This window comes from Condylura cristata, unplaced genomic scaffold, assembly GCF_000260355.1.
Source record: "Condylura cristata isolate star-nosed mole 26May11 unplaced genomic scaffold, ConCri1.0 scaffold00027, whole genome shotgun sequence".
Lineage (NCBI taxonomy): Eukaryota > Metazoa > Chordata > Mammalia > Eulipotyphla > Talpidae > Condylura > Condylura cristata.
The window spans coordinates 10,543,165-10,564,092 of record NW_004567128.1 but is presented as its reverse complement, the minus strand read 5'-3'; the positions used below and the strand labels follow the sequence as shown (position 1 = coordinate 10,564,092).

General features: G+C 41.7%; 1 protein-coding gene across 1 annotated transcript in view; it reads left to right on the top strand.

Moving 5' to 3' along the window:
• Positions 1–20,928, top strand: part of APOO (apolipoprotein O) — a 51,205-nt gene that overhangs the window by 3,625 nt on the left and 26,652 nt on the right. The window contains exons 2-3 of the mRNA XM_004689917.2: positions 19,484–19,591; positions 20,464–20,583. Of these exons, the coding sequence (XP_004689974.1) occupies positions 19,484–19,591; positions 20,464–20,583 (228 nt within the window). The remainder of the gene's footprint in view (positions 1–19,483; positions 19,592–20,463; positions 20,584–20,928) is intronic.

Here is a 20,928-nt window from a genome sequence, read left to right as displayed (position 1 = left end):
GCGGCAGGCGGGAATAAACTCATGCAGAAGTGGCTTTAGCTTCTTAGTGCAATGCTTTAACCCGCTGCGCTACCAGGGAGGGCCGGAAATACAATTCTTACTGTAAATCTTTTTTTTTTTTTGCACTCCTCTATTACCATCAAATCATTATACCTCTTTGCTTTTTGAACTTCTGTGAATCTGCAAAAATATTTGTCATGTAATGTTGGTGTTAGGTCTAGTAGTTGAGAACCATGGCCTCCCGACCGTTAGTGTGTATGAGCCTCTTGCTAAAGTGCAGGTTCTGATTCGGTAAATCTGGGGTAGAGCCTCAGAGTCTCCCTTTTTGAACAAGTTCTTGTATAATATAGGTGCTTCTGGTCCCCCACATCATACTTTGAATAGTAAGAACTGAGACAAATTAGTACGCAAATGCTTTCTTCTGTTTTCAAGGTGAGTGATTTTATGTGTGTAGTGGGATTTGGAGGAGGCATTGACTATGGAACAAAAAAATTAGGGGTGAGGTTTAGAGAAGGTGTTGCTGAGGGCACTGCTTTGGCAGACCTGTACCCACCTGTGTGATTGCAGCTTGGGAGTGGGGACAGAGCAAATGGGAAGGTTGGCATGGCTTTGGGAGTTATTGCTTTGGGTCTAGAAGGACCAGAAGTCAAAGGAGTTGTTAGTATAGGTGTTGGTGGGAAAAGTACAGTGTGTGACTGACTAGTTATGCGCATATACAGTGAATTGAACCGTAGTCGGTTTGGTTTAGCTGTTTGGCTTTAAGACCAGTAGGGGGCACTGGTGGATTAAAAACCGCATTTGAAAAACTGACCTGTATTTGCATTCCTTTGCAGAAAGCAGCTTTTGTGTGTGCTGCTGCAGGGAACTTGAATATTAAATACATTCATCCAATTCCCAGATTCACATGACTAGAGATCATTCATTACACAAATGTTTATCGTGGTTTAGCTATGATGGATTCTGGCGACTGCAAATGAAAAGACCCAATTCTGACCTTGGAGAAAATTCCCAAATTTGGCTGCAAATTAGAATTATTCAAGAGATGAACAGTATCCAGGAATCTGCCCACAGATCAGATTTAGTGTTTAAGTAAGATCCAGGAACGCATAATTTTGAAAAGGTCCCAAAGTTACTGTGAAACTTCTGTGTCAGGGAACTCACATTGCTGTTAGTAGCACAGACAAATGTTCCATTCCCATGCAGTGAGATAAGGTGCTCTGATGTAAAAGGGTTGGGGAAATAGAGAATGCTGGGTCTCAGCCTTCCCTGCATTTCAGAATCACCTGGAGAGCTTTTGAAGTCCCCAGGCCCACACCAGACCCAGACCAATGGCTCCAGAAGCTCTGGAGTTGGGGATTCAGGCATTTAGAACTTGTAGCCAAACTTGAGAACGTCTGAGCAGAGGAATGGGTACCAGCAGGGGGCGTCAGGGGACCTTTGTAGAGCTGAAAATGTTTGCATCCACCTTTGAAGCTGGGCACACATGGTTGGAAGGGCCTTCAAGGAGACAGAGGAGAGAGCTGAGTGTGATGTTAAGACCTTGGGTTACCTTGGGTGAGGCACTGATTTTTGTAGCTGTGTCCTTTATCTGTAAAACAAGGGTGACACTAAGCACTAGCCCTTGTGTGGTCGTGTGGACTCAGGGAACACAGACCCAGCTAGCACCGCGCTCCATACACAGTGAACCCTCTGTGGCTGGGGCCAGGTGGGCGGCTGCTGCGTAGTGTGCCGGTGTGCAGTCTGGGGCCTTTCCAGAAGTATTTATTTCAAAACTTGGCAGTCAGTTGGATGTGGCAGGGGAGGGAGAGAGGATTCAGGGATGCTGTCCAGGCTTTCGGCTTGGGAAACTGAGTAGCTATTAGAACTGTTCCTTTTGATGGGGAAGTGGAAGAAGGCTGACTTTGGTGATAATTTGATCTGGAACTGGTTGAACTTTTTGAAGTGTCTGAACTAGTAATCAGCTGGCATGGAATCCAAGGGCATGGCGTTTTCACAAGAGATGTGAGCTGGAGGTGGGGAATATCAGGGGCAGCGAGGGTGAGACAGGTAACCTGGTGAGAGCTGCCTGAGTCATTTCCTTCCTGAAGGGCACAGATGCGACTGGCATTGAGCTCACTGCTAGGCCGAGCCTGGGGTGACCATTTCCATGGCTCTGAGCATTGTTATCTTGCGTACTCCACATGGCTGTTTGGTCTTGATGCCTTTATTGCCAGTCTCTCTGTCTGGAGTTAATTTTCTTACCATGAATAGCATGTTAGTACAAACTGAGGGGAGAATTACTGTGCTAAATGGAAAGGGAAATTGATCTATCTACTGGAAAAGAAGTGCTCTGACTTATTTTACTTGAATGTAGTTTTAAATGCCACCCATCTTGAAAGACAATAAAAAGATCCGCCTCCTTACAGTTTAGGTTTTTTCAAGGGAATCCTAGAATTCTTGAGGGATTCTAGAAAGTACATTTTTATTTGTATGTATACATATTTAGGTGGCAAATTAATTGGATTTTCCCCTTTCGTGTGCTTCAGAGAAGGTGGGTGATCACAAAGAAGAGAAAGCTGCTGTGCGCACTGCAGGCCTCGCCAGAAAGCACAGCCTCTGCTTTTAGTCACGGTGCGCACGGATTCTGGCTGAGTGGCCAAACGGGTTTCCTCACCTCTCAGAGGCCCCTTATCACCGCCCTGTGGGGATGAAATATGCCCCTTTAAATTGCACAGGCTTATCGGGGGTTCAGATGTGATAACCTACGTGAAAAGAATTGTCCACTCCAGTACAGCACGTGAGGAACTCCCAGCACCACAGCCGTCCACAAAGGGAGCCAGAGTTGCAGGGTAGCAGTGCAGGGCGAGGACTGCGAAAAGGACATCCCGTCTGGTCTGGGACTGAGTCTGCTCGGACACTGTAACACTCTTCCCTTCTACTTCCAAGGTGCAAATAGGTGCTAAAAGCTGTGGCTCTCACTGGAAGAGAAGGAAAGTAGATGACTTATATCTTCAAAGAATAGGAGCAAAACAGAATGGAGGAGAAAAGTAGATAATGTTGTAGACATTTACGTAAATGTGTGTATCGCTGCATGACGCCCTCTGCGTTCTATGCTGCCAAGGTTGGATGTATTCTGTATGTGTATGTGTACTCCACTGCCATGTTGTTTCCAGGCTATTGTGGGATTACAGGCTGGGAAATGGACTTTTGGTACTTATTCGTATGGAACATTTAGAATTATTGAAAGTAATTAGATGCATAAGAAATCTCTGTAGAAAACATACTTCTCCTTTTCAAAAACTTGAGAGTTGAAAGTACCCGAAGAGCTGTAAAATATAGGAACCAAGAGTGTGGATCAGTTGCTTATTTTTTCCCAGTAACGCTTGAGTGGGATTGTGCGCTTGGTGCATATAACGCGAAGCTGAGTGTGGATACCTTCAGGGAAAACGAGCCTTGGTCTAAGATTTATTTTAGAATTTGGAAGTTATTTGTGTTTTATTTTGCTGAGTTTTCCTTCACTTTTGTATGGCTTCATGCCAGTTTTATTAGAAAACTTCAACAGTGCCAGTTTCTTAATAGAGTGGTTTTTTTAACTTGTGTTCATTGTGTACTAAAACTTGTGGAAGCAAGATTTAGAGCAAGGGTTGTAGAGTTTTCATTTTGCTGAAAGTCTACCCCTTGGAATGTTCAGCTGTATTTTCATGATAAAAGCATTATAGATAGTACATTATCTTTTGAATGATGTTGTTGTAGAGCACTTTAAACACAACCATCCTTTATATTCCTGTCTCTTTCTGTCTGAAACCAGGCAGTGTGTTTTATTTACTCAAAGCCATCACTGGCTGCGGCTTCAGGAGTCTTTGTTTAGTCCGGTGAGGATGAGGATCTTCTGTGGGAGATAGATTCACAAGGGTAGGTTCATTGCTTTAGGTGAGGGATACCCGGTAGTTTCTTTTTTTTCAGATACATCTATTCATTCTTTTGATCAGTCTCTTTAAATAGGATATATGAAAATAATAAAGGTTCATTTTTCTTTTTATCCCCATCCCACAAACATCAGTCCTTGTGAAATAACAGCCTGTTTTTCTTTGTGCTTGCTGAATCTTCTCTTTCATTAGAGGTGCTGATTCATGTGTTATATTCATGTGTTATACATGGGGTGAACTGGTGAGTAGGAGCCGAAAAGCCATACGAAGACCCGGACAAAATTTCCTAAGTCATCTGTTGATGGCGTACCTCACTAGGCAAATATTGACTCGGAGCCTGTTTGTGGAGCCCCATCTTTCAGGAGCTTTGTTGAAGTTGCTGAGCAGAGTCCAAATATTGACTTTCCTTGTCTTTGTTCATTCCTTTTGCAGAGATGGTCATTACCAATCCCGATTATTATCAGCTGAGTTGAGCCGTGCACATGACTTCTTGCCCGCCCCCTGAAAGAATTTCAGTTTGCTTTTCCTTAAAGAAGAATAAAAACACGTGAGCAACTGAGATGAGGTTGAAGGCAGTTGAAGGCAGTTGTGGTCAGTGAGTTCCGCCTTCTCTGTGCACGTAGTGGTCAGCTAGGAAATGAAACCTGCATTTTAGATGCGTCTACTGGGACAGAAAAGCTCTTCCTCTTAGAAGGGGTAGGTTTTTCAGTTGGTCAAAAATAGAGAAGCATCTGAAAAGTAAGTCTTGAAGCAGTTGTGATTGATCCCTACCTCTGTTCCCTTAACTCAGAAAAGACTGACTAGATCTCAGCATGCCATTCCAGAAAGAAATAGACATACTGGGTTTCAGGCAAGCCACTGTAAATTTCTGTCTGGATAACGAAGTTCAAAATAAATTTGGAACATGGCAAATTATATGTCATTTGTGTTCCAAGTCCAGTACAACTCAAATGACTCAAAATCTGCCTGAAGGAACAATTATCTCACTCTTTGGCCCTCAAGTTTCCTTCCTGTTTATCAGATAAGTTTATTAATTTTTTTCGCTTGATTGTAACAAGATCTGGTAACTATTTTTAAAGAGTAGGAAATGAAACAATAGCAGACGAAACATATTTTCTTTGTTTTGCTGACCTAATTTTGCGTATTCTGCCAGTCAAAGATAAAACAGAACTTGCTTTTCTGTGAGAAAAAGATAATGTTAGTCTTGAATACTTTTTTGTTTTCCTTATCTCTTTAGATTACACTCTGTTCATAGTGGATGAGGAAGACCTTGGAAATATCAATACTTGCGTGTAAAATTACACAAATGAAATTTGGAAAGTGCCTCATAAAATAGTTCTGCATAGTCAGAAGACAGTTTTCCTCCTTGTTAGTTGAAGTCTGAACTCTTAAAATAACTGGCCCCCTGATCTCCGTCACTATGAATCAGGTGAAACGATTGTGGTTTCTAATGTTGTAAGGTGTTCCCAACCTTAGGCATCTGGATGAGGACCCATGAGAACAGTCATTTTGAGAGGACAGATGTAATTATTCTGTCATTTTATCAGCATGCTGTCACTGGTCAGTGCATTATTCCTAAAATATTATCACTAATCAAAACGTATTTTTACCCCCTTCGTTTGGAGTCATCTTTGTGGCCAACTCTGGTTTCTTTTTAATTGAGGTAACATTGGCTGATGTATATGATGTAGAGGTACTGGGTCACCCCTTTCGGATGCTGTTACCACACCACATCCAGCACTATAGCCTATTTCTCCCCCACTCCTCCTTTGTTCTCCCCCTCGCCCTCGCCCTCTGGTTGCCTCAGTTCTATGGGCAGATTTCTAGGGATGGTTATTGGTTCGGTTTTATCTGACCCTTTGTTTTGTTTTTCTTTCTTCCACATAAAAGTGATATTATATATTTGTTTTTTTCCTTTCTGACTTACTTCATTTAGTAATTAGTATTATCTCCTCCGGTTCCATCCTTATGGTAAATAGCAAGAGCTCTCTCTCTCTCTCTCTCTCTCTCTCTCTCTCTCTCTCTCTCTCGCAGTATTCCATTGTACATATTCCACATCTTCCTAATTCACTCATGTATTTTTGGGCATTTAGGTTGCCATAGTTTGGTCTGTTGTAAATAGTACTGTTGATACAGTGAATTTAGGGTACATTTCTTTGAATTAGTATTTTGCATTCTTAGTGCTGTGCTTCAACCCACTGCACCACCAGGGAGGGCGCCTAGTATTTTGCATTCTTTGGGGGAGATAATAGAAGTGGAATTCCTGGATCATATGGTAGGTCTACTTTTAATATTTTGAGAAATCTCCATGCTGTTTTCTATAGGTGCTGGACCAGTCTGTGTACCCACCAGCGGCGCTGTGGGTTCCTCTTTCTCCATCCTTATTTCTTGCCAGCAAATTTTCCTGTTCTTTTCAATATGGGCCATTCTCACAGGTGTGTTAGGTATCTCATTGTAGTTTTGATTTGCATTTCCCTGGTGAAAAAGTGATGATGAGCATTTTTTCATGTGCCTGTCAGCATCTGTATGTGTTCTTTGGAGGAGTACCTATTTAGTTCTTCCCATTTTTTGATTGGTTTATCCTCAGGAGCCAGCCATTTCTTTTTTTTTTTTTTAAGCTTTATTTATGCATACAGATCTGGGGTACAGGGGCAGTGAGAGGCTTCACCAGAGACAGAGTGGGGAGTAGAACAGGCAGATTGAGGAAGTACACTGCTGAGGGGAGCAGCGGGCCAGTCAGGAGAGGTCTGCTATGTCATGTGGGTCACCTCTGGGGCTGGGGATCAAACTCAACTCACTGAAGGGCTGCAGCTTGCTTGTAGTGTTGTGTTTTAACCTGTTGTGCCACCAGGGAGGGCCCAGGAGCCAGCCATTTCAAAACAAGCTAATATTCATTATAAAAACTTCAGGAGATATGATAATATTAAAGTATCACCTTCCGATAATCACTGTTAGCACCTTTTCATACCCTCAGCATGACATTTTCAAATAACTTCCAAATCTCTTCCCTCCTTTTTAAAGAAAAAATGCAGTTATCTAATCTGTTTTTTCCACTTTTTAAAAAATAATGTTTATTTTTACATCATTTTGTACATTTTTTTTTATCTCAGTTGTAATCCCCGTGGGTTTCCCATCACCAAGTCACCCATATGCCATCACCATAGTCCAGTGCACTTCCCTCCCCCCACTGTTTTTGATCCCATTTCCCACTCCACCCCCATAAAATGTCTCTGGTATGTAGCTGTTCATTATTATTATTTTCTCGCCTGGTCCATTATATTCGTGCTGTGAGCGAAACCATCTGGTATTTTTCTTTTTCTTTCTGGTTTATCTCACTGAGCATGATCTTTTCCAGCTCCATCCAAGTTGCTGCAAAAGACATGTTTTGTTTTGTTTTTTTGGTTGCTGAGTAATATTCCATCGTGTATATGTAACACATCTTTTTTTTTTTTAAAGATTTATTTATTTGTACATACAGAACTGGGGTACAGGCCAGAGGCTCAGGGGCGGTGAGAGGCTTCACCAGAGACAGAGCGGGGAGCAGAACAGGCAGATCGACGAAGTACACTGCTGAGGGGAGCAGCGGGCGGGTCAGGAGAGGTCTGCCTCGCCATGTGGTCTCCTCCAGGGCAGGCGGGATTTGAACTCATGCGGAAGTGGCTTTAGCTTCTCAGTGCAGTGCTTTAACCCGCTGCGCCACCAGGGAGGGCCCTGTAACACATCTTTTTAATTCAGTCATTCACTTTTGGGCATTCGGGCTGCTTCCATGTCTTTCCATTTGTAAATAAAGCAGCAGTAAACATGGGGGTGCAGGTATCTTTTTGAATCAGTGTTTTTGTGTCTTTTGGGTAGATACCTTGGAGAGGGATTGCTGGGTCATAGGGAAGCTCCATGTTGAGCAGTTTGAGGAACCTCCAATCAGTTTTCCATAGTGGTTGTACTAGTTTGCATTTCCACAGCAGTGCAGGAGAGTTCCTTTTTCTCCACATCCTCGCCAACATTTGTTGTTGCTAGTTGTTTGAAGATGTGTCATTCTCACTGGGGTGAGGTGATATCTCATGGTGGTTTTAATTTGCATCTCCCTTGTTACAAGTGATGTTGAACATTTTTTCCATATGCTTGTTGGCCATCTGCATTTCCTCTTTGGAGAAGTGTCTTTTTAGCTCTTCTGCCCATTTTTTGATGGGGTTGTTTATTTCTGTTGAGTTTCATCAGTTCTCCATATATCTTTGTGATCAATCCTTTATCACTAGTTTTGTGTGAGAAAAATTTTTCCCAATCAGTGAGATGTCTGTTTGTCTTTTGCAGTGTCTCTTTTGCTGTACAGAAGCTCTTTAACTTGATGGAGTCCCATCTACCTATCTTTGCCTTCACTATTGTTGCATTGGGTGCTCTATCTTTAAAGATGCGGCTGAAGTGTATGTCATGTAGTGTTTGGCCCATCTTTGCTTTTTATGGTATTTTATGGTTTCCGTTCTTATGTCTAGGTCTTTAATCCCCTTCAAGTTGATTTTTGTGACTGGAGTGAGGCAGTGATCTAATTTCATTTTTTTGCATGTAGCTTCCCAGTTCTCCCAGCACCACTTGCTGAACAAACTTTCTTTGTTTCATTGTATCTTCTTTGCTCCTTTGTAAAAAATTAGCTGTCCATAAACCTATGGGTTTATATCTGGGTTTTCTTGTTATTTTTTCCAATTTTATTAAAATATATTCAGACTAATTTCCTGATAAGCTTAAATTTCTATTTTTAAAAAAAATATTTATGTATATAGAACTGGGGTACAGGCCAGAGGTGCAGGGGCAGTGAGAGGATTCACCAGAGTCAGAGTGGGGAGTAGAGTAGGCAGATTGATGAAGTCCACTGCTGAGGGGAGCAGCTGGGAGACAGGAGAGGTCTGCCGCACCATGTGGATCACCTCTGGGGCGGGGATTGAATACACAGGAAGAGTCTCTGGCTAACTTGCAGTGCTGTGCCTTAATCCATTACACCAGGGAGGGCCTGATAAGCTTAAATTTCAATCAAAAGGTATTTAGAGATGGAACTATAGGGTCACATATTTATTTGTTATATAAATGGTTATAGTAAATGCTGAGTCAGTATATGATCTATGCTACTTTGGAGAGAAAGTACTTTTTGAGGAGTCAGACTCTAGTCTTGCTAACCACACTGATTTTTTTATTAGCTATTTTTTTATTTCCATGTTTTTTAATTGTGGCAAGAATACATAATACAAAATTTACCATCTTAACCATTATTTATTTATTTTTTAAATCTTTTTTCATCTTAATCATTTTTAAGTGTGTACTTCAGTAGTGTTAAATATATTCACATTATTGTGGAAAATATCTCCATAATTTTTTCATCTTGCAAAGCTGAAACTCTATGTTCATTAAATGACAACTTCCCATTTCTTCCTCTCCACCTCCCCAAAACACTTGTACTTTTGTACTTTTTGTTTCTATGAATTTGACGACTTTAGAAATTTTCTAAAATGCAATCATCCATTTGTCTTCTGTGGCTGACATTTTGCACTTAACATAAGGTCCTGGAGGTTCTGTCCCATTGCATGGATACACTCCATTTTGCTTATTCATCTGTTGTTTCTGTGTTTTGGTATTTTAAATATTGCAGTCTATGAACATGGGTGTGTGAATATATTCCTTAAGCCCCTGCTTTCAATTCTTTTGGACATTTACCCAGAAGTGGGATTGCTGGATCATATAGTAATTCTGTTTTTAATTTTTGGGGGAATCATCCATCCTTTTCCTTACTGGTTGCACTATTTTACAATTCCACCAACAGTATATGAGGGTTCCAGTTTCTCTACATCCTTACTACCATCTGTTGTTTTTTTCTTAATAGTGGCCATCTTAAGCAGTGTGAGGTAAGAAAATACTTATTTTAAAAAGTGCCTTTTCCTCATAGTGTCAAAATGTACAGTTTAGATAATTATCAGGTTTCCGTTGTCTGCTTCCCTCTAGCTTTCAGTTTGGGGTTTCCCCCCAGATTAGAAGGGATTGCTGTATAAACAATGTAGGTTCTATATTGAATGCTCATGGGCCAGGGGCATATTCTTCTGCTGTATGAAAATATGGATTCATCTAGTTTCTTTTTATTTTTAATACAATTTAGTCACACATTACTAAGGACAGCAGTATAGCCTGATTTGGGAAAAGTATTGATTGTTTTCATCATTTTGTTTTGCCCTAAATGCTCTTTCATACTTTATTGTTTGTTTCATGTTAGTTACTTGGGACAAGAATACCTCAGAAATATTGTTAGTTTTCATAGATAGTTTTTTTAAATCCATTTCAGATTCTCACCTCTTAAGCAATTGAGATAAACCAGATTAAAACCATCTTGTTTTTAAATGAAAAATGCTTTCAGATGGAAAATTATTGCAGAAGAGGTTGATTGAAGATCAAAGAACTAGTGTAATGGGGGGGAGTATAGTTGTACTTCATTTCCTGTAAATAGGAAAACATCTAATTTTAAATAGCATTTACTTTTTAAAATGTGCCTAAATGCATTTATTTTCCAGAATGATATAAAGTGATCTTGTGCAAACGTTTTAGAAACAACTGCACATTTTAATGTATAGGTTAGATGATAGCTGTTATAAATAGCTAAAATGCAATAAAGTATTAAATTTATGCAGTTTTTGGTAATTATTTTGAGCTGATTGTCTTGGAAATCCCATCTCATGAAAGAGGAACTTTGTTGAGAATGTTTCTGATATTATTAAAGTAGCAGCCATGAAATGCTGCCTGTGTTGGCGCCATTACTAAAAGTGTATCTATTCATGGGTGTAGTGGGAAAGATTGTGGGGTGTCAGAAATCATCCTCATGTCCCAAATTTTTGCTTTCTTTTGTTACTATTTTTATAGAGGCTGTTCCTTAGTGACCCTGATTCTTTACATCAATCTCTTGTGTAACTTTGCTAAAGAAAGAAAAATGCATCAACTTTCTGATTGTTGATTTGACCTTCTTTTCTGCAGCTGTGAATTTTCCAGTGGTGGTACATTATTCCCTTGTCTGTGTTCCTGCTATCCCTTGCTTGGTGGTGTACTTATCACAGGCGGTGGTATAATTATTTATCTGCTTTATTAGACTGTGGGGGCAGGGATCACATTTTATTGTCTTTGAAGTCTATTTTTCATTGTTTCATTAAAGAGCTACTTTGAAGTTGTCCTTTGACTATGTGGCTTGTTGGGCCATTAAATGAGGTAGGGAAACTGAGAAAAATGAGTTTTGGGGAAGAGAACTCATTTTGAGGTAGCAGTTGAGAAACCTAGTAAAGATGGCCAAAAGGAGCTAGACGTACTCCCTGGGGTCCAGGGAGAGGCCGGTGCTGGAAATTCTGAGGTGGGCATCAACAGCATGGGGTGGGAGTTAAAGACTACATTTCAGTGAAAGTGCTCTAGAGTGAGGAGAGGAGAGGCTTACCAGTTGCGACTCATAAGTCTTGAAGAGCAGGCCCAAAGGAGAGCAAAGCATGTCGACAGTACTTATAGAATGGAGCTGCAGTAGGGTCTTGGAAGCGTGTTTGAAGATAGTAGTCACTACTTTCAGGGTGAATCCAAGATGGTGGATGTCTGTTGAGTTTAGTGACTGGTAGGCCATTGGTGGCCTTGGAAAGAATGGTTGTAGCTATTTTAGGTAGTGGAGGCAGGAGGGAATAAAGTGGAGGTAACAAACAGAATCTGTCCTAACTGTGAATGAAACTTAACGTACAGAGAAGTGCATGGTTCATAAGTGAGTTTTTTCAAACCGAATGTGTAGTGTAGCTACACTCTACAAGTCCTCATGGCCCTTCTGCTTAGACTCCAGTATTCTGTCTTTTGACTATAGTCTAGCTTTTCAAAATGATTTATTTATTTATGCATACAAAGACTAGGGTACAGGCCAGAGTGGCAAGGGGGTAGAGACAGAGTGGGGAACAGAACAGGCAGATTGAAATACACTGCTGAGGGGAGCAGTGGGAGAAGCAGGAAAGGTCTGCTGCACCATGTGGGTCAGCTGCCTGTCCGGGGATCAAACTTCCGTGCTGTAGTGGCTGTGGATAGCTTCATAGTGCTGTACTTTAACCCCTTGCACCATCAGGGAGGCCCCTATAATGTGCTTTTAAATTAAGTTTGTCAGTGGAAGGAAATGAAAGGAGATAGGGTGGTAATTAGAAAGGGAATTGGGGTGAGGGTATTGGTTATTTTTAAGATTGGAAAGATTTTCTTGAGTGTAAGTAAGTCCCATAGCTTCTCTGGTGGCCAGTCAGTGTTTCTTTATTTTATTTTTTCCCATCTTTTCAGTTTTTACATTTAGTATTGTTTTCATTTCATCCTTTCAGATGTAAGCAACTACATTTGAGTGTCTAGACAAACTTAAGTTGAATAGCTGTTTCCTAAGCATCTGCTTGAGGAATAGTGGTTTCTAAACTTGACTGATGGTGGGAATAGATTATTGTGCTCCTCTTAGGTTTACTAAATCTGACACTCTGTGGAGAGAGGGTTGGAATTTGTTTCTAAAAAAAGTCCCCAGGTGACTCTGAAACCTTTTGTGTATAAAGGTTTGCAAAGTAAGATTTACATTTTATTAAATAGGGCACTGCTATGTATTTTAAATGGAAGGCCTAATAAGATAAATCCAATTTGTGGGGGGAATAAAGGATCATCCTTTTTAAAAGCGGGAGAGACCATGTACTGGATTCTGCATAGGGTTGAAAAAGAAAGCAAGTTTTCAGGGATTTGAGCACTGCAGTTCATGAGTCTTTGAGTGAATCCTGAGCTTTTTGTTTGCCTTTTGAGCAGTTTTACTGGGACACAAACAGAAAGTGCCTCCAGAACTACAGAATTCTGGGCAGGACACTTTTATTTGCAAATCAAGTACAGTTTAGACTCCTCGGTACCCACTATAGTCTGGGTGTTATAACCTCACCAGATTCATATCTGCGTTGCTATGTCTAAGAATCAGTCCTTGCTGATGAAACTGAAGGTGAAACCCAGTCTTATACCTGAGTCTTTTTTTTTTTTTTTTAAAGATTATTTATTTGTGTATACAGAACTGGGGTACAGGCTAGAGGCTCAGGGGCGGTGAGAGGCTTCACCAGAGACAGAGTGGGGAGCAGAACAGGCAGATCGACGAAGTACACTGCTGAGGGGAGCAGCGGGCGGGTCAGGAGAGGTCTGCCACGCCATGTGGTCACCTCCAGGGCAGGCGGGAATCGAACTCATGCGGAAGCGGCTTTAGATTCTCAGTGTTGTGCTTTAACCCGCTGCGCCACCAGGGAGGGCCTATACCTGAGTCTTTTTTAAAAAATGTATTCATTTTTAAATTGTGACCTGAAACTTTGAGTAACCCAAAAGCTTCCTGGAAACTCTGTAAGGCTGGAGATGATGTCTGCCCTGGCTATCACTGTACCTGACACAGTTGATACGCAGGATATTACCAAATGAAATTCTAGTTGACCTCTTCTAGTGGTTGCATCATGTATAATAACCCTGCCTACCTGACCAAGACTGGCTTGCTTTCATGGTCCTTGGTGAACTTCCGTGCAAAGGTGGAAGACAACGGGGGCCTACCTCTTTACATGGGCCCCCATGTTAAGCCCAGCAGCGGTCCTGGTGCTCAGTTGCATTGATGATGACATCCCCTGTGGACTCTGTGAAACGGTTCAAAGGTCCCAGATGGAGAACCTGGCTTGATGGAGATAACATATCGTGCTTAGCCACATGACAGAAGTCACTGACATTCCCCCTGAAGTTTGCAAAGCTAAGGTGACCAATTCACCTGTTCTAGGACAAACTTTAGCCTTCCCTATGACTAACAGCTGTATTCAAAACTTAAGACAAATCAACACATTGGATCTCTTTGAGACCCCAAACCAGCCTTATTCTAGGAGAGGCATCTAATAACTGCAAGGTACATGCTGGAGGATAGGGTGGATCTAAAGCCAAGGAGCCTTTGCATCTGGTTAGTCTGCAGATGTAGCTTTGTATTCATTGAAGACATCGCAGTTAACAGTGAACTTGATGTCAGTCTGGCAAGCCAAACCCATTGGAGCCAAAGTCGAGCACATCTAGTCAGCTCTGCGGAGGTGCATATATATGTATATATGTCCCCACTTTTTGAGCTAGGCCAGCTGGGGGATGGGAAGTGAGCCTGGCACACAGGGCTTCTCGAGGACTGTCACTCGGGACAGTGAGTGCTCAGGCCTTGGGCATACATGGTCCAGAGCTACCAGCCCTCCCTCCTTAGAAAGGTCCAGGTGAGCTCTCGTTCCTCAGGAGGTATTTCCTGTCTAGTTGTACCAACTGGGTCAATATCCTTGTGAAGAGGCACTCTGTCTTTATGTCTCATGAGGCAGCCCATCATCGGGTGTACTGTTGGAAGAAAAGGTAACAAAGTCAGAGCTTTAGTAGTTCTGATTCAGACCCTTGAAGTTGTTTTACTACTTCAGGACATCTAACCTACAGACCAGAATTCTTTCTTTTTTGGGGAAGACAAACTATTGAAGAAGGTAGTTTTTCACCCCTTCTTCACGCTTTCCTACTCTCCTGGGGTGATCTCTGCCTATTTTCACAGCCTTTCCCTTCTTACATTGTGATAGTGGATAAATTGGCCTACATACTCAGGATGAGTCAGATTGTGCTAGCCACCTGGCAGGGGTCCTGTGTTCCGAATCCCCATTTGTAGTGATAGCTATCTGGGGTAGCCACTTAACAAGAAGAACATCCTTTGGTGCCAAAGAAGGAAAGAGAGCCACCCCAGATGTTGGGCAGGGTGTCAGGTCATGGACCTTACCCAGGTTCCGCCCACAGCCTCTCATCACTTGATCAACACCGCCTCGTTGCTCACCACCGTTAGGTGTGTGGCTGACTGCTTAGGCATGACTCTTGGCCCGCCACTCCCATTCCTACGGTTTACGTGTGCATGGAGTTTTTGAACGCTGTTATTACATACAGGGAGATGCACAGATATTAAGTTGTATTGATCTTAGAATAATTTGAATTTTGACTGAAGTGTACAGCTTCTATAACCCACACCCCAATCCCAAGAGATGGTTCATCTCTATCATCTCAGAAGTTTCCTTCCTGTCTCTCCTTAGCACTTCTTGCCCCTCACCCCAACTTCATCTTTGGGTGGTGAGTCTTCTGCTTTCTAGCTCTGTGTATTAGGTTGGAGACCATGGATTTGAAAACACACAATTTCTTCTCTCAGATTTCATTAATTTGCCATCATTTGTGTAACTGTATAATTTGAGAGTACAACTTTGTCTTTCTGCATATGTACGTGCTTCACTTATCTGCCACTGAAGTTCCAGTACCAATATCCTATTACCTACAGCCTCCCCCACACCCTCCTCCCTCCCCACCATCCTCTCTGGTAACCAATATATTTGTCAGGGGAAGAATTATTTTTGTTGTATTTTGCCAGTGTGTTTTCTTTGTCTCTTTATATTCTATGAACGAGTGAAGCCATCTGGGATTTGTCTTTCACTTTCAGACTTACTTCATTTAGCATAGTCACCTCAAGATCCTTCTATTTTGTCACAAAAGACACTATTTCATCTTTTAAGTAGCTGAGTAGTATTCCCATGAGTATATGTTCCCCAGCTTCTTTATCCAGCCCACTGTTGGGCACGTAGGTTGTCCATGACGTAGCACATGTCTTTTCCTACTAGAGGGTCCATGTCTTGGGTAGCTACCTAGTGGTGGCAATGCTGCTAGATCATGTGGTGTTTCCATTTTAGGTTTTGTGGTGGTTTATTTTCTCATAATCTCCATGCTGTTTTCCAGAAAGCATAAAGGTTGTGCTAAATGACATTCCTACCACGAGAGGATGAGTGTAACTTTTTCTCCCCATCTTTTTGCCATTCACACAGGGTGAGGTGGTTTTGATTTGCATTTCCCTTTTAGTAAGTACCTTGAACATTCTTTCTCGTGGCTGTAGGCCATCTAAATGTCTTCTTTGGAGAGGTGTCTTTGAGTCTTTTCCCCAGTTTTTGACTGAATTGTTTGTTATTTTGTTGTTGAGGTGTATGAGCCCCTTGTCAGATGTGTGATAAACAAGTATCTCCCAGCGACAGTTGCCTCTTAGCTTTTGTGATGATTTCTTTCACAGTACAGAGGCTTAGTAGGATGTAGTACCGTTTGCTTAATTTTGCTTTTGTTCCCTTTGCCGTTACTTGTGTTCCCAAATATACCTCTGTGGCTGATGTCCAGGAATGTCTCCCCTATATTTTCCTTTACATCTTCTGGGGTTTCGGGACTTATGTCCACGTCTTTAATCCATATTGAAATAATTTTTGCTTGTCTGTAGTTAATGATCTAGTTTCTTTTCTTTCTTTCCTGTGTGGCTATCTGGTTTTCCCAACACTGTCTGTTAAAGAGGCTTCGCTCTCTCTATTGTCTGGTCATTCTTCCTTTGTCAAAGGTTAACTGTCTTGTGTGGGATAACTTTTGGGTTCTCTGTTCTATTGCATTGGTCTGTGTTTTCTGTTTTGTCCAGGACCATACTGCTTTGATTACTCTCACTGTAATCCAATATAAAGTCATTTTTCTTCTTTTCTCTCAGGAGTGCTTTTGCCACTGGTGGTTTTTGTGGTTCCATGCAAACTTTAGAATTGCTTGTTCTGTTTCTTGGAAAGTGTCCTTGGGATTTTGATTGGCATTCTGAATCTGTTAAATGCTTTAGGTGACGGGCCTTATTTTTCCAGCCCATGAGTACTGAATATCATTCCACTTGTTTTTGTCCTCTTATAATTCCTTTGACAGCGTCCTACAGTTTTCAGTATGTAGGTTCTTCACTTCCTTTGTTACATTTGCTCCCAGGTTTTCATCCTTTATGGTGTGATTATAAATTGTGGTGTTCATTAATTCCTCTTTCTTGTAATTCATTGCAAAACATACAGATTTTCTTAATGTCAAAATAATATTTATTCAGGTAAATCAGTGCTTCTCAATGAGGGTGAATTCCCCCTGGAGATCCAAACATTGGACAGGTTTGGAGACATTTGTGACTCATGAATGGGAAGGGGTACTACTGGCATCTAGTGGGTGGAGGCCAGGGATGCCACTGCGCCTCCTCCAGTGCATAGGGTAGCCCTCAACAAAAAAATTATTCCACCCAAATGTCAGCAGCACTGGGACTGAGAACCCCTGAAGTAAAAGCATGTGCTCTCTGCAGAGAGAAGTGTGACCTGAGGGATTCTGGGATGAGCTTTGCTTTTTGTTTCCTTGTTGAGAGCTGGCAGGGAGCTGAAAGGGCAGCTGCAGGAAAGGGCTTGGGTGCTGCCACCCTTTGACCATGGTTACTGCCATGGAATGGAGTGAGGGTGGCCTTGCGGAAGAGCAGCAGAAAGAAGAGGAGGAAGAAAAGAACGTGGGCCTTAGCTGGGGCAGCCTTAGCATAACGTTAGACCTGGAAAAGTAAGAGCGAAAAATAAAGTAGAAGTTAAGACTGCTGCTATCCACCTGTGTCTATGCAGGTGTCTTTTTTTCTTTCTCCTTTTTCTGGTAAACAAAGGGCTGGAACAAAAAGAATAGCAGAATCAAGAATCCATTAGCCTTTACAATTTAAGGTTTAAAAAGCAAGTCAGTTGAGATTGGAAGTGGGTAATAATCATTAAGAACATAAAAGTGGAAACCTAAAATGATAGAAGCCCATGAGATGAACAATGAAATGTGTGAAAAGTAGATAGGATTAAGGATTGAAAATGGGAATGAAAAATTAAAAGGTCAACCTGACGCAGTTTACCAGGGGAGGATGAGAGCAGGAAACACTCTGAAACCCCAGTGCTTAGAAGTGCCAGTGCTAAAGGCGAGTGGGGAGGGGTGGAGCATGGGCTGTTGCAAACAAGGGAGAGTCTGAAGCGAAGTCCAGGCAGGGCCAGCTGGCCTTAGTGGAAAGTCCCCAGTCCAAGCAGCGTTGTCAGTAGGTCACAGACAGACCCAGAGGGCAGTGAGCACTGAGTTTCTTCCTCCAGATACCAGAAGCCTAATCTGCCTCTCTGGGGGCTGAGGAAGCAGACTCCCTTGTGGGAACTCTGGGGTGACAGGAGCCTCAGATGGCACAGCTTCTCTCAAAGAGCTAGGAGGTGGGGAGCAAGAACTGTAGATTTCTTCACTTTCAACTGAGTTTGAAAAGCAGTCAATCTCCTTCTCTGTAGGCACAGTGGTTCTTTTGAGGGGAGGGAAATGTTGATCTCTCTGGGTTGGATCAGGCTGCTGCTGGGCCTGCCTAAGAGCAGTGATGGGCACAAACTATGCTGGCCGACACCTACAGTAGCTGGCTAACCTTTACCCCAAAAGCGAGAGAAATTTGTGACAGTGTTGCCTCAAAATTAAGACCTTTCAAGATGTACACTTAATACTCCAGGATGTGTTATTTTTAAACCAGTGAAAGTAGTAACGAGTCTTTTATATATATAGCTAGAAGTTCTTTATTTGCTTCTAAGATAATGGGATTTCCTTTTTGTGTCACTCTAGGCATGCATACGTGTCAACAGATATCTTAATGTTCTGTTTGATATTTTATAGTTGGTGGGTATTATAGAATAATCTCGTCTGTCATATTACAGGCACTACAAATTTTAGTCGTCTGATTTCTGTGATGCTAAATCATGCGTAAGTAGTTAGAATGAGGTCTGCTACTCATTTATTTTCACCTCTCTTCTGTACATTCATGCAGACAATGAATAATTATTGAATATATTTTTACATGCTAGGCACAAGCCATGGGCACCAGGAGAACAGAGTAAGACTCAGCCTCATCCCAAAAAGACATCCTATCTGGTAGAGAGAACTTGATAGACATAAATAAATGATTAAATTAAAAAAACAATGGATCTGCCTCCTCTTAGTTGTATAAAGAACAAATCATCTATCGGACATTTTAGGAGAGGGGTCAGCGTGTCCCAGCCCACAAAGCTAAGAAGCTTGGGAGATACATGGTGAGTGCGGGTTCTGTGGGAGAAGACAGGGACAGACGGAGTTAGAGGTGGTTTGGGTCACATCATAATAGGCCTGCTTGGTCCATGAAAAAGTCCTACGTAATGAACACTGAAGGATCGCAAATAAGGATAGAAGGATCTTCAGATCTACAGAAATAATCTTCGCTCTGGTGAGATCATTAAAAAGTCCCTTGGTGATGGTGGTAGGGATGTGTGTGTGTGTGTGTGTGTGTGTGTGTGTGAGAGAGAGAGAGAGAGAGAGAGAGAGAGAGAGAGAGAGGGAGAGAGAGGGAGAGAAAGAGAGAGAGACTTTTATAATTTAAGATTTATTCTATGGCACTTCCTCTGTTTGTAAAAGCATCTATATATTTTTATTTTACTTGAAAGGTTAAGTGCAAAAACTTAGGAACTGTCGTTTGGAAATTAAAATTAAGTTGACCTGAAATTTTAAGTTTGTGAGAATCTGTTTTTTAGGCTCTGACTGCCTCAGAACTTCAAGAACACATTTGTTTCTCATAAAGCCATAAAAGCCTTTCAGGGCAGGAGTGGCTGAGGGTATGAATGTGCTCATGCTGTGCACATCCAGTTTGTAGCTCTGAGAGGAGGCTCAAGGTTGCTTTTGTGTTCCAGGTAATTCGGAGGTCCATGGGGCCAGCCAGCCTGAGTCTGCTCACCTTCAAAGTCTATGCAGCCTCGAAAAAGGACCCACCTCCTAAAATGTCTGTGAAAGTTGATGAGGTAACATACTGTTCATATTGTGATGGATTTCAAATGTCTGACTTAGTTACTGTAGAAAATATGCAAATCATACAGCCTGATGTACAACTCATACATGACAGTTTAGAAGATATTAAAGGGAGGAAATATATTTCCATATAGTTTCAGGTTTTTTGCATGGGAAACCTCCACTAAAGTGTGACTTTTTCAACAATTTAATGGACTTAGCTAAGAGTATTATTAAGGAATATTTTTTAGAATTTTGGAGGGGAATCTGCTATGTCCCAGTTAAGTTGTAAGCTCAACTCCCTTGTAAGTGATAGGTCTGATTCTACACTGCTTGTCAAGCCAAGGAAACATTTGCCTTTTCCCTCTAAGAAAATAAAAGCCTAGGTTCATTTTGTTTCTTGGCTGGATTAGAGACTCTTAAGTAGTGCTTAATAAATACCAAGTAAATAAAGCAAGGAATCTCTTCTCATTGTTTACATTCTTTTCTATCCCTACTCCCCACTGATTATTTTGAATATTTGGTTTCTGTTGACTTTGAGTAATGACATAAAGTTTTACCTTCAGTTGTGGACAGGTTTACTTAAACTGTGTTTACATAAAGCTAATTAGCTTATTTAAAAAATATTCTAATCTCTTTTTTGTTATTTATCTATGCATACAAGAACTGGGGTATAGGCCAGAGGTGGGGGTGAGAGGTTTTATCAGAGCCAGAGTGGGGAGCAGAACAGGAGGGTCTACAGAAATCCACTGCTGAGGCGGGTAGCAGGTGAGACAGGAGAGGTCTGCTGCATCATGTGGGTCAACTTGCTGAGGGTCGAACTTGGGCCACAGTGACTGTGCTATGTATGCACTTTGAAATTTCTTTGTTTTGTTTTTTAATATAGCTTTCACTCTACACTGTTCCCGAGGGTCAATCTAAATATGTGGAGGAGCCAAGGACCCAACTTGAAGAAAGCATCTCACATTTCCGACATTATTGCGAGCCATATACAAGTTGGTGTCAGGTATAGATGTTCTGAAAATGGGTGAATACATTTCTTTTTAGAATCAGTAGTAAGAATTCTGTAATGGTCACGTGTGTTCTGAAAAAAGTGTGACAAAGGAGACAACTTAAGAGTGCCTGACTTAGAGTGTTCATCAGTGCCATTTCTGGGGGCTCAGGTGGAGGGAGGCAGAGAACCCTAGCTTCTCACGGCAGCTGCTGGCACAGCTGCAGAGAGAGTACCCCTGCCATTGGGCAGTATGTGGCACCTTGACTATAGCTCAGAAAGCTGGTGAGTATCTCATTGGTCATGGCTATAAGAGCTTGATTGTCTGCTAGGGAAAGGGGGTAGGGCAGAGACTTTAGA